At 34.9% G+C, this 13,156-nt stretch overlaps 1 protein-coding gene across 4 annotated transcripts in view; it reads right to left on the bottom strand.

The window, feature by feature from the left end:
* Positions 1-13,156, bottom strand: part of LOC150076256 (neuroepithelial cell-transforming gene 1 protein-like) — a 366,344-nt gene that overhangs the window by 126,584 nt on the left and 226,604 nt on the right. For all 4 annotated transcript variants that reach the window (XM_090387565.1, XM_090387562.1, XM_090387563.1 and 1 more), the window contains exon 8: positions 1,178-1,337. In XM_090387565.1, coding sequence (XP_090243691.1) covers positions 1,178-1,337 — 160 coding nt within the window. The remainder of the gene's footprint in view (positions 1-1,177; positions 1,338-13,156) is intronic.

Raw genomic sequence — 13,156 nt, 5'->3', positions numbered from 1 at the left:
TCGCATTGTTGTGATGCAGCATCCACCCATCTGAGTGTAGTTGTGGTCATTTACGATGAATATGATGCTGCAAAGTATGGAGTACAGTTCTGTAGTAAGGTCCTGTAATGGTCCTAAGAAATGGCACAACATGCTTGTAAACCATTCTTTGAATGTCAAAAAAAAAAAAAAAAAGAGATGATCATAACCTTTCCTGCAGAAGCCACAACTTTTGGTTTTTTCAGTGTTGGCAATAACATTGACTTACAAACAGAGTTTGTTGCTTACTCTCTGAGTCAAAATGATGAAGCCACGGTCTCATCTGCCATTATCTCTTTGTGCAGAACCTCACCACCTTTAGTAACTGTCCATTGCAGCTGTTGACAAACTGCCATGTAAACTTGCTGTTGCTCAGGTATGAGTAGTCTTGGAACTCAGTGTGTGCAAAGAAATGTCATATGCAAATGGTTGTGGAAAATACCTTGCATGCTTCCTATTGATATTCTCAATGTTTCTGCTAGTTGCCTTACTGTTATATGACGATCTTCTCTCACAATAATAGAAGCAGTGGTTATGGTTTCTGTGCTAAGAGCAGTGGTTGGAGCTCCAGGACTGCCAATTTTTGTGATTGAGTCACATCCATCTTTAAACATTCTAAACAACTTGTGAGCTGTGCTATTTGAAAGTGTAGATTCACCATAAGCCTCTTTTAACATTTCATACACTTCAGCTGATGTTTTCTTGAGATAGAAACAAAATTTGAGAACAACATACTGTTCCTGGCATGTAACGTCCATTCTTACATAGGTGAAACTGAACAGGCATAAATTTGACTGACCACCAAGGTTACACTGTGTGCATGAGTCAACTGCACAGTTGCTATGTAGTGCAGCTTCGTTTGGTCTTAAATTCCACAGCTTAGCTAGAAATAGCAAGCAGTACATTTGTTCATGAAAAACTGCGATCGTTCTTTATTGAACAGCCCTCATATCTACACCATATATATATTTTTTAATGAAAAATACTCGTTGATCTGTCATTAGAAAGAATGGGGAAGTCGATTTTTTTTTAATTTTTTTTTTTTAACTGGTGCTATGTAAGTGTTTCTTCCCTGAATCATGTTGCAAGTACTAATACTAATATTCTATTTCACTGAATATATATATATTTTTTTTTCATGAAACAGTAACCTAAGCACCTAAAAATGTCCAAAGATCCAGCTTTCTACTGAAGGGTGATTCAAGACACCTCTGTAGAAAATCTTCAAGCCTTTTGTCACTTGATTTCTTCTCTTCCAGAAATGTTCTTGCTACCACCAAATTAGAACAATAATGTGTATAAGTCTCTAGTCTTGGTACCTATATACACAGAAAAAAAAATAATGGCAATGAAATTTTATATACACACATGCAAGCACACAATTTGACTTAGTAGTTATTTTACTTTCAATGGCAATCAAATTTTATACACACACGCACAGATAATTTTAGACAGTTATTTTACTGCTATTTCTTTCTGTTATAAATCTAGTTGTGTATTACGAAGGCCACAAAGATTTTTATATTTCTATTAGAATTTAATAATGAATTTTTTTTTTTTATTAACAGGTTAGGTTTAGCATTTTTATGCTAACTAGAGAAAAAAAAATAAAGAAATTTCCCATCAAAAATTTAAGAGTGCAAAGTCCTAAAAATATTACAAAAGTCAGTTAACAGTACAAGAAATAAAAAGTTTAATGTTTGTATTTAGGGATTATTGTTTTCCCATGCTAGTGATAGCTTGGAGGCTACAGAATGTGCTGAGGAAAAAATTGCAAATAAAGTGGTGGTGGGGAGGAGTTTAATTATATGTGCTTTATTCATACAGGGATTAAATACAAAAAAATAGGTGTGCAAGAATATTTGGCTGATGCTACAAGGAGAATGTTAGGTGGGTCGCAAAACTTCCAGCATGGGGGGGGGATACACAGACTGACAGAATAACAGTAGCCATAGGAAGAGGTAAAAGTGATTTTTGTACTGCTCTATTGGAACAGCAGCAGCAGCAGCTTGGAAAGCAAGGTGTTGGAAATTTCAAGATCTGTTGGGATCCCTGTGAAACAAGCAAATACATGGGGCTGTGTTATGGTTACTAAGTAAAACCAGTTGCAGGTACACTAGTAGGTATGCTGATGAAATCATCAAATGCAGATTTGATCAGCACTGCATTTCGAGATGGTATTGCAATGCAGTGCCATCTCACTGCATTGCAATAACTCGCCTTGTTCATTCATATAAAGCGTCATATCAAAAAAATATGATTGTGATGCAAATATTTTAAGATTTATGCAAAGGTTTCTGTTTCTGCACATTTTTATGTATTTTTTCAAGCTGAGGGTAGATAGTAAGTGTTTTATTTTGTAGTTATTTTTCATGGATGTGCATATTTTCTGTATTATATCAAGTTTCACAGAAACAGATTCTCCGAACAGTTCAAATTTATAACTTGGAATATCCTTTAACAAATTAAATTTGTTACTATACTCTCATGATTATCTTGTCTTATATAAGATTTTAAACACATTTTTACCTGTTAATATTAACTATTCTATCCTTTATTTAAATATATTAATAATTTTTGTACAAGTTCAGATAATTTGAAAAAAAAAAAAAAAAAAAAAAAATGCTTTAATTATGCTAAAGGAAAACAGTTCAAAGGTTTGGGAACACTTTGCAGCAGGACTGAACTCCTATGCAAGAAATGTTCAATAAAATTATCAAAAAAAGATAGAAACACTTCAACTATGATAAAACATTTAAAACCTAAACACTGAATAATTCTTCAAACAGAAGATGAAAAACAAGAATGTAGTTCTTCCAAAAAAGTAAAAATTTTAGTTAATTATTTTGTTAGAAAATCTTTGGATGAGATTGTTTAGGAATTAACTGTTGTTGATAATATATCTGTAAGAGCAATTACAAAGTCTAGAAGGTGCCTCCGTAGCCAGGTGGGCAGGAGCAGCAGTGTGTAGCACACACTTCTTGATTAGACTGGGGTTCGAGCCCGTGACCACCAAATACGGAGGATGCGGAAAGATCAGGGAATGACCACTGCATATCTCCGGAGCAATATGGCCTTAATTTGCTAATGCTCCTAAAAACCAAATATAACAAAGTCTAGTTTTATTCGAGAAAGTCTTTGTAATTCAAGTTATAAGCTTCCTAATCAAAAAAAGACGTGATGAAATTGATTCACAATTTTTATCAAATTAAAAAATCAGAAATGACAAATGTAATACAGGAAAAATTGAGTAAGAGTAAAAGATTTAGTCTCTCTCTCTTGATGAGTGGACAAGTAAAAAATGAGAAGATTTTTAAATATTAATCTTCATGGAAATGATGGCATAACATATAATCTTGGTTTAGTTTGAATTCAAAATTCATGTTTAGCTCTGCAATTAGTAGAACTTGTAAGAAATAATTTGAAAAATTTCAGTATCAATTTTGAAAAACATATTGTTGGATGAACCGGTGACGGTGCTAGTATTATGTTAAAATATGGTTGTGAGTCTCCTGTATTACATCATTTGCATCTTAACCATACAATACATTTAGCTGTATGCGATGTTTTGTGCAAAAAAAGCATGAGTTACAAGGAAAATGAAGTTGAAACAGTTGATGATGACTTTGCTGATTCAGATTATTCAGAAGATGATTTCTCTTTTGATGAAGAGAAAGAACTTTATGTTGATGCTGACCAATTAGAATTATCAAAGTCTTATGATTAAAGAAAAATTATTCAAATTGTTCGTCAAACAGTAAAATATTTTAAGAAATATACTCTGCGCAACGGTATTCTACAACAGAAAATAAAATGTGAATTAGGATATGAAATGGAATTAATCACAGATGTTAAGACACACTGGAATTCATTACTTGATTGATTTTAGCTCTTTTTGAGACTGTTTCAATTCATTAAAGCAGCCCTTAAAGATCTTGGTAATATGGATTTAATGAAAAATCTCAACATTCAATTGCTTCACAATTTCAGTAACTCCTTAAAGCCAATTAAATTAACCATAGAAGCACTTGGTAGACAAGACGCAAATCTTTATTTAGCACATTTGGCAGTTAACTTTATGCTAAAAAAATTGGAAGGAATTCCAGGGAATTTAGGTCAAGAACTATTAAATAAAACGAAAACTCATATAAATGAAAATCTTGAAGACATTCTGGATTTTCTTGTAAGTGCTAATAGATTACCGAAAAAACAGCTTATAGATTTCGCAACAAACTTAATGATTAGGCTGTTTCCAAGTGAAATTGTTCAATTTCAATTTCAATCAGAGAACCAAACTGATTATAATGAGAATGTCGCAAATACTGTACACCATATGACAATGGAAGAAGAATTAAAGACAATTTTAAAAAAATGCAAATCTTCGTCCTCCACTTTCAGAAACAAATTTTAATAAATTAAAGCAAGAATTTATGTTATTTTTAAGTACTAAACAAAGAACTGAAAATCTGGACAAATTATATTATGCTTTATTAACAATTCAACCTACATCGACAACTGTCGCGCGAACATCCTCCGTTGCGGCAAACTTTTGCACTAAAGTACTGTCTAGATTATCTGACATAACACTAAATGTCTTAGTTTTTTTTTAAATGCTGGTTTTTAAATAAAGTTAAAATGTAATTTATTTTACTTATTGTTAGTTATTACTTAGAATGTATTTCTGGATGTGAAATATAAATCTAAATAAAAATGTTTACTAATGTACATAATACCTATTTGTTAACCAAATCAATTTATGATGTTAATATTTGTGATGTAATCAAAAAAATAGGTTGCTCAGAATTTTTAAAGCTGGGACTCGGCTCGACTCGGACACAGCCTCACTTAGCCCCAAAATACCGAGTCTTCCCAACCCCTAGTTGGGACCAACAATTAAAGTTACCAACACCAAATTCTAAATAGGAAACATTCAACAATATAATTGTAGACGCTACTTGGCTTTTTTATACCAACTAAGAGATACTATTCAAGTATAAGACTAAATGAAGGTCAGATGAAGTTACAAGACTCATGGCAGAAAAGAAAAATACATGGGATGCATATAAATTATCAGGTAATACAGATACCAACAGCAGATATTAACTAGTCTACAATCAAGCCACAAAGGTTAGGCAAGCTAAGGTAGAATATGGGAAATTCCTAGCAAAGAATGCAAAGAAAAGCAGTAAAGCCTTTTTATTTATGTAAACAGTAGAAAGAAGGGATTCAATGACATTGGTAAACTAGGTACAAATGAATTAACTGTTGATGTGAAACAATGAGTATTTTTCATTGACCTTCAAAAATTAGGAATTTTTTAGTGATGGGTCCTACCAGAAGAGAGTCAAAATCTGGTGGGGAACTGAATGATTTTGTGATAACTGAGAGGTAAGCGAAGGAGAAATTGTTGAAGCAAAACAAAAGAAGGACCTGGAGTGAATGAGGTCTATCCAATTATATTACAGGAAGCAGCAAAACAGTTAAGCAAATTTCTAGCAATGATTATGAGAGATCCCTGGATTCAAGGGAGGTTTCTATGGACTGGAAAAGTCCAAATATATCCTCACTTCAAAAAGGGGAGATCAAATGGATACAGAAGTAATTACAGACTTGTTAGCTTAACTTCTGTTCCACAAAAAAATAATGGAGTCACTAGTTAAAGAGGTAATACAAATCCAATAGACGGGAATGCAGTTATATGGCAGTCATAGCATGAATTTGTTAAGGGGCAATCTTGTCTGAGCAATCTGATAAGCTATTATGATACCGTAACAAAGGAACTTGATTAATAATTATGACATAATATACTTTTATTTCAAAAAGATTTTTGATATCATTGCACATAAATAACTGCTATACAAATTGTAACGTGTGGCATTAAGGATAAGCTGTGTTATGGATAATGGGATGGTCGAGTGGGAAAAGAGAGTGGTTATCAATGGCTATCGCTGTTCTTAGACTAATGTTATTTGCAGAGTTATCCATGGTTCAGTGCTGGGACTATTGTTGTTTTCTATATTTATTAATGATATTGATGAAGGCAGATCTTATGATATGAAGTTCTCTGAGCAGTGCAGAGGATAAGAAGGTTGGCAGAGTAGTTAATCAGAGCAGTCAGGGTATGCTATTGCAAAAAGAGACAAATTATGCAGATGGGCTGAGAAGTGGCAACTGAAGTTTAATATTGACAATTGCAAGCCACTTCATATGGGGAGCAGTAATATCAGATTAATGTACCAGCTGTGTGGTATCAGACTTAGGGAAGTGGAAAATAAAAAAGACCTAGGGTTAATTGTGCAGTCAGATAAGAAGTTCTCTGAGCAGTGCAGATAAGCTGCCTGGACAACTTGCAGGGTTTTGTGAATGATACACAGGAATTTTTCCAGCAGGGATAGAAAGGTGATTATCCCTTTGTATAAAACAATGGTTAGGCCACATCTTGAATACAGGTCTGGAGCCCACATTTTAGGAAGGATGTGGATCTGTTGGAACTAGTGCAGGGGAGTAAAACAATGCTCTTACCAGGAAAGGCTTCAGTTCTGCATATTGCAGCATGTGGGACTAGGCACCTGCAAGATCTGATTTAAGTGTTTAAGTCCTTGAATAGATTGAGCAAGTTCAATGCTGATGGAATCCTTCCCCTTTCTCAGACTAAATACAAGGAGGTGGCATAAATTCAAATTGAGGAAGGATGGTTGCAGGTCAGATTTGCAAAAATTGTTGATTGTTAAAATAAACTTACATCTGGCATTATGGAGGTTGGTAGTTGGAATATGTTCATGGAGGAACTAGATAAACTGTTAGAGAGGATAGACAGATGAAATGGGAAAAGTGTTTGCTTTTTTTTTTTTTGCTGATGCTTTTTCATAAGCTTGTTTTCTTGCATCATTTGCCACTTCAGTACTATTATTAATAATAATAACTGGCAGTTATTATTAATAGTAGTACTGAAGTTATTAATAATAACTTTAGTACTGGCAATAATAACTTCAGCAACTGGCAGTTATTAATAATAACTGCCAGTTAGTAATTCAGAACTGTTCACAACAGTTCTGAATTACTTAGTAGATTGTTGCTCTGTCTTATTGTAATTGTGACCTTTTAAGGTATGTGGAAACTCCAAAGGAGCTCAATTCTTGCAACTCGGCAATGAATTTAATGTTAAGTTATGTTATGTTATGTTATTTGGTTTTTAGGAGCATTAGCAACTAAGGCCATATTGTTCTGAGTTTAATGAACAGAATGTTAAACAATTAGAAATCTTCAGTTTAAAAATGTTTCCCATAGGCAGAGTACAATATTTATAAATTCTGAAATAGTTCTTAAAAATGATCTTTAACTTATGTATCTTTTCATTTTTATTTGATTAGTTAATATTTCATACCCTCAGGTCATTTTCCCCTGTAAGAAGTTCTAAACTTCCAGTCCCTTGGAAAACTTCTTATCTGGGTTCTACAGTATTTCTATCAGACTTTCTTTTTTTTTTTTTCTATTAGATATGATGGATTTTTTGTATTTTATTAACATGTTAGGTTTAGCATTTTTATGTTAACTAGAGAAAATAAATTTTGGAAAGAAATATCCACTGTTTTCCCCCTCAAAAATTTAAGTGTGGAATGCTAAAAGTATCACAAAAAGTGAGTTAACAGTACATCAAAAAAGTTTAATGTTTGTACTTAGGTCCTTAAGAACTACTTATTTCTCATCCACACCAGTGATAGTATTGGTGGCTACAGAATGTGCTGAGTAAACAATTGCTAATCAAGTGGGGTGGGGGAGGCAATGTACTACACTATTTTTACTGTTTAATTTAATATATTTCCTTTATACCAACTGGTTTCCAACAGTATTAAGTAGGTATATAGTATTAAGGATTAATTTATTATACAAAAATATAGTAAATTAATACTTCATAAAAAAAAAATAACCATTTTTTCGCAAAAAAAAAAGGGCTTAATAGACTTTAATATTGACAAAAGCAAGATGACCTTATGACCTTACCATCTAGTGATGCCATGGTGGCTCTACAGACACAATGACATCACTAGATAGATAGGAAACTGAACAGCACAACCATCAATTTCTCATTTCAAACATTAACTGAATAATTATCTAAAATTATCAGTACTTTGGGCTATTAAAATTTCAAAGATAAACAGTGATATTTCAGTTGTAAAATATTTCTAGCTACCTCACACACACACACATGGATTTAAATGTAAAGTATGGACTTTAATAAAAGTCCATAAATTCCATAAAAATACAAAAAAAAAAAAAAAACCAATAAAAAATAAATAATTAAATAAAAATCCATAAAATTACAAAAACTACTTTTTTTTTTTTTTTTTTTTTTTCAGTTGGCTTTCCAAAAATTGGTCGGATAAGACTGTCACAGGTCTGCTTGTGTTTTCTTATAACATTTCTGTTTACAGTTCAACTGAAACCAATTTATCATAAATACAACTCTCCCCCACAATGAGGCTCTAAGATTTAATACTGAAAAACGTAAGGTCATACATCTGAGTAAGAGTAATCCTTGAAAAATGTAACACTTGGTTACTATCAAATGCAAGGTAGCAGATAATGAAAAGGACTTGGGAGTAACTATACAATCTGGAATGAAATTTCTGAACAGTGTAGTAGACTTTTATTAGAGCTCATGGGCTACTATCAATGATATACAGCAGCAATTCTCAACTGGTGGTTTGCAAACCCCCAGGGGTTTGCTCTCAAAATTCTGTAATGGCAGATACCATTACAGAATTTTTAACAGAAGTTATAATTTTTAAAAAGTATAACTAATAATAAACAAAGATAGAATAAAGTTAAAAATAAAGTAAAGAATTGCTAATGAAAGAAACCACATCTTCCACAATGCTTTATAATTACTTTGCTATCTTACAGTATATCATCTTAAATAAATATGTTTTCCATACAAAATTTTTTTTCATTCTCAAAGACCACTGTCATGTACTTAATAATAATTTTATATTATTATGCAATATCGTTTATAAAAACGTAGTAATTAATATTTTATAATAAAAATTCAGAAGTATTATATGATTTCAGAGAAATAGGCTAAGTGGTTTGCGATAAAAATATTATGTTGAAAGGGGTTCGCGAGTCAAAAAAGGTTGGGAACTGTTGATATACAGAAATTCTGTCAGTAGAGATAAAGAAGTGATTATTCTGTTATCTAAAGCATTAGCTACGTAACATCTTAGATGCAGCATGCAGGCTTGGAGATCCCATTTTAGCAAAGATGTGGACCTGTTGGAAAGGGTACAGAGAAGAGCAATAAGATTGGCTATGGGCAAAAAGAGGTAGTCTTATTAAGGCGAGGTTTGAGCATTGCACACTAAAGTGTTTTAAAACCAGGCAACTCAAGGTGTTTAAGAACTTGAATGGTTTGAGTAAACTAAATGCCAAGAGAATTTTTACACTTGGTCACCTCAGGGGCTCACATCTGGTGAGTATAGCTCTCTCTCTCTCTCTCTCTCTCTCTCTCTCTCTCTCTCTCTCTCTCTCTCTCTCTCTCTCTCTCTCTCTCTCTCTCTCTCACACACACAGATAGACAGAGTAACTCTGAAATTTTTTTGGCTGGTACAGCATAACCCTCAGGCTTCCTTGCACCATATGGCTAATAATAATGATAATAATAATCTGACATACATAAGAAGGCATAAATTTATGTTGAAAGGGAATTACTGTAGACTAATGCTTGATTTTATTTGCTGTTTTATGGCATGATGGCAGCACAGCCACTACGCACCAAGTCCATCAGACCGGATGTCAGAAACCTTTCTCTCAGCCAAAGAGTGATTGACTGTAAGAATGCACTTCCACCTACTCTTGTGAAGGTCAGAAGTTTATCTAAATTTAGGGAAGGATTGGCTTAATATTTGAAAGAGACTTAATATTTGAAGTTAACACTATTTTTTTAATTCAATTTAATTTTGATCATGTATATATATATATATATATATATTTTTTTTTTTGATCGGTGCTACACAAGCTTGCTTCCTTGCATCATTTTGCTCACAAGTATGCATGTATGTGTACATTAGCATTAGCATTAGCATTAGCAGAGGCATATGATGCAAGAAAGCAAGCTTATTCAGCATCAGCCAAAAAAAAACAAAAAAAAAAAAAAAAAACCCACTCCCATTTCACTCCTCCGTTCGTTCGAAATACCTGTCCAGTTGAGCTTTAAATTTGTTTAGGCTATCAACTTCAACAACCAGTGAAGGAAGTCGGTTCCACCAACCAACCACCCGCTGGCCAAAGGCAAATTTCCGCACATCTATCCGACATCCGTCCTTCCTCAATTTGAATTTATGCCCTCTGAGGTGATTATTCTGAGAAAGATGAAGAATCCCATTGGCATTGAGCATGCTCAAACCATTCAAAGCCTTATACACCTCTATCATATCACCTCGCCGGTGCCTAGTCTCCAGACTCTGTAATTTGCAAAACTTAAGCCTTTCTTCGTAAGAGCAACCCTTTGTTCCATTTACTAATCTTGTTGCCCTTCTCTGTACCCGTTCCAGCAGCTCTACATCCTTCTTGAAATGAGGCCTCCAGACCTGTATACAGTACTCTAAGTGTGGCCTGACCATTGCCTTATACAAGGGAATAATCACCTCCTTATCCCTGCTAGAAAAATTCCTGTATATCATTGACAAGACACCATGAGCTACTCTTGCAGCTCGTCTGCACTGCTCAGAGAACTTCATATCTGCCTGCACAATTACCCCCAGGTCCTTTTCATTCTCCACCACTGTCAGTGTAGTACCGCAGAGTTGATACGTTGCTCTGGGGTTACTGTTTCCCATATGCAGCACTTTACATTTGTTGATGTTAAACCTCATTTGCCACCTCTCAGCCCATCTGTTCAACCTGTCCAGATCCTGTTGCAGCAGCATAGCGTCAGTATTGCCCTTAACGACCCTGCCAACCTTTGTATCATCTGCAAACTTGGACATTAAACTTGATATCCCATCATCAATATCATTCATAAACACCGAAAACAACAACGGACCCAACACTGAACCTTGAGGAACTCCACTAATAACATTAGTCCACGTTGAGCAGTGTCCATTGATTACCACTCTCTGTCTTCTGCCACTCAACCATCCCCTTATCCATAGCAGCAATTTGCCTCCAATGCCACACTGCTCCAATTTGTGCAGCAGTCTTCCATGTGCAACAGTATCAAAAGCCTTTCTAAGATCCAAATATATAATATCAAAGTTATTCCCTGCATCCAGTTCTTTTGTGACTACATCATAGTATCCAATCAAATTGGTCAGGCAAGACCTGCCCTTAACAAAACCATGCTGCGTCTGAGCTATAACTGAATTCTTGTCTAGATGATCCTGCAGTGCTTCTTTAACCAGTGCCTCCATTAATTTACCTGGAACAGAAGTTAAACTAACAGGTCTATAATTACTTGTGTCAGCCTTTGAACCTCCTTTGTGAATTGGGGTCACATTTGCACATCTCCAGTCCATAGGTACCTCCCCTGAGTCCAAGGAAGCTCTCATAATTATGGCTAAGGGTTTGCTTACTTCCTTTGCTGCCTCCTTTAATATAACTGGATAGATCCCATCCACCCCAGGTGCCTTTTTTATGTTTATCCCCAACAATCTCTCCTCCACTTTCCTCTCAGTTATTACAAAATCATCCAGCTCACTGCCAATGTTTACTTTACCTACATCATTCTCCTTCCTGAATAACTCCTCATGCGTGAATGTAGATGCAAAATACTCGTTTAGATTGTTAGCCACCTGAGCAGGATCCTCAACTGTTGAACCATCAATATCCAGTGGACCAATCTGATTCATCCCTTTCCTTTTCGAGTTCAAGTATGTAAAGAACTCTTTTCTGTTTTTCTTTGCATCCTTTGCCAAGGATTTTTCATAGTCTGCCTTTGCCTGCCTAATCTCCTTTGTGACTTGGTTACAGACCAACTTATATCTGTCATAGGCTTCCATGTCACCCATTAATTTGTATGTATCCCATGCATTTTTCTTCTCTGCCACATGTCTCATTAGTTCATCTGACAACCATTTAGGCCTAAACCTTGAACAATATTTCTTAGTTGGTATGTAAAGCCTGGTAGCCTCCAAGATTAGTTCCTTGAATGCTTCCCATTTTGAGTTTGCTGTTGGTAACATCATCAGTTGGTCCCACTGTATAGAATTTAAATACTGTATCAGACCATCATAGTCGCCTTTACGAAAACAAAAACCCTTCCCTTTACCTCTGATGGTAGTTACCTCCTTGAGTAAATCCCACTTCAACACACTGTGATCACTGCCACCTAGTGGTTCATTTATCTGCAGGTTCTTAATGCATGAGGAATCACTACTGATAATCAGATCAAGAGTATTGCTCCCTCTCGTTGCCTCACGAACATGCTGATGTAGAAAACAATCATCCAATAAATCCACAAAAGCCTTGCTAGTGTGCGAGTGACCAACCCACAAATTCCAGTCAATATCTGGGAAATTAAAGTCCCCCATTATAAGACTCTCTGATTTACTGGCCCACTCTATTTCCCTGTACAATATTTTATTATACTCATCAGAGTCATTAGGCCTATAGCACACTCCTACTCTCAATTTTGATTTACCTATGCTTATGTCACACCAAACTGACTCGACGCTGCCCTGTCCATCGATGTCGACTGGCTTCACTTCCTTGGACTTTATGTGTTTCTTAATTAATAGCATAACCCCTCCTCCCCTCCTGTCCTGTCTATCCTTTCTATACACATTGTATTCCCCAAATTCCAGTTCCGCATTACTTATATCTGTGTGACACCACGTCTCTGATATCCCAACAATATCTGCCTTTGATGTTTTGAGCAATACCTCAAATTCATCAAATTTATTTACCAAACTCCTAGCATTGGTATACATGCAGGTATACATGCACCTGTTTCTATTCTTAGCTACCCTAACACAACCCATGTGTTTACTTGTACCGCAATGACTACCAGCAGTCTCTGAAATATCCTGCATCCTGTTTTTCAGACTTCTGCTCATTTCAATAGAAGCAGTGCAAGAATCACTTCCACCTCTGCCACTGGCTACTGTTAATCTATTAGTCCTTGTATCCCCCCCAACTAGCA

Source organism: Mastigoproctus giganteus, chromosome 13, assembly GCF_048544385.1.
Source record: "Mastigoproctus giganteus isolate SK-2022 chromosome 13, ASM4854438v1, whole genome shotgun sequence".
NCBI classification, from domain to species: domain Eukaryota; kingdom Metazoa; phylum Arthropoda; class Arachnida; order Uropygi; family Thelyphonidae; genus Mastigoproctus; species Mastigoproctus giganteus.
Note: the sequence above shows the minus strand (reverse complement) of the source record. Positions and strands in the feature narration are given on the sequence as shown.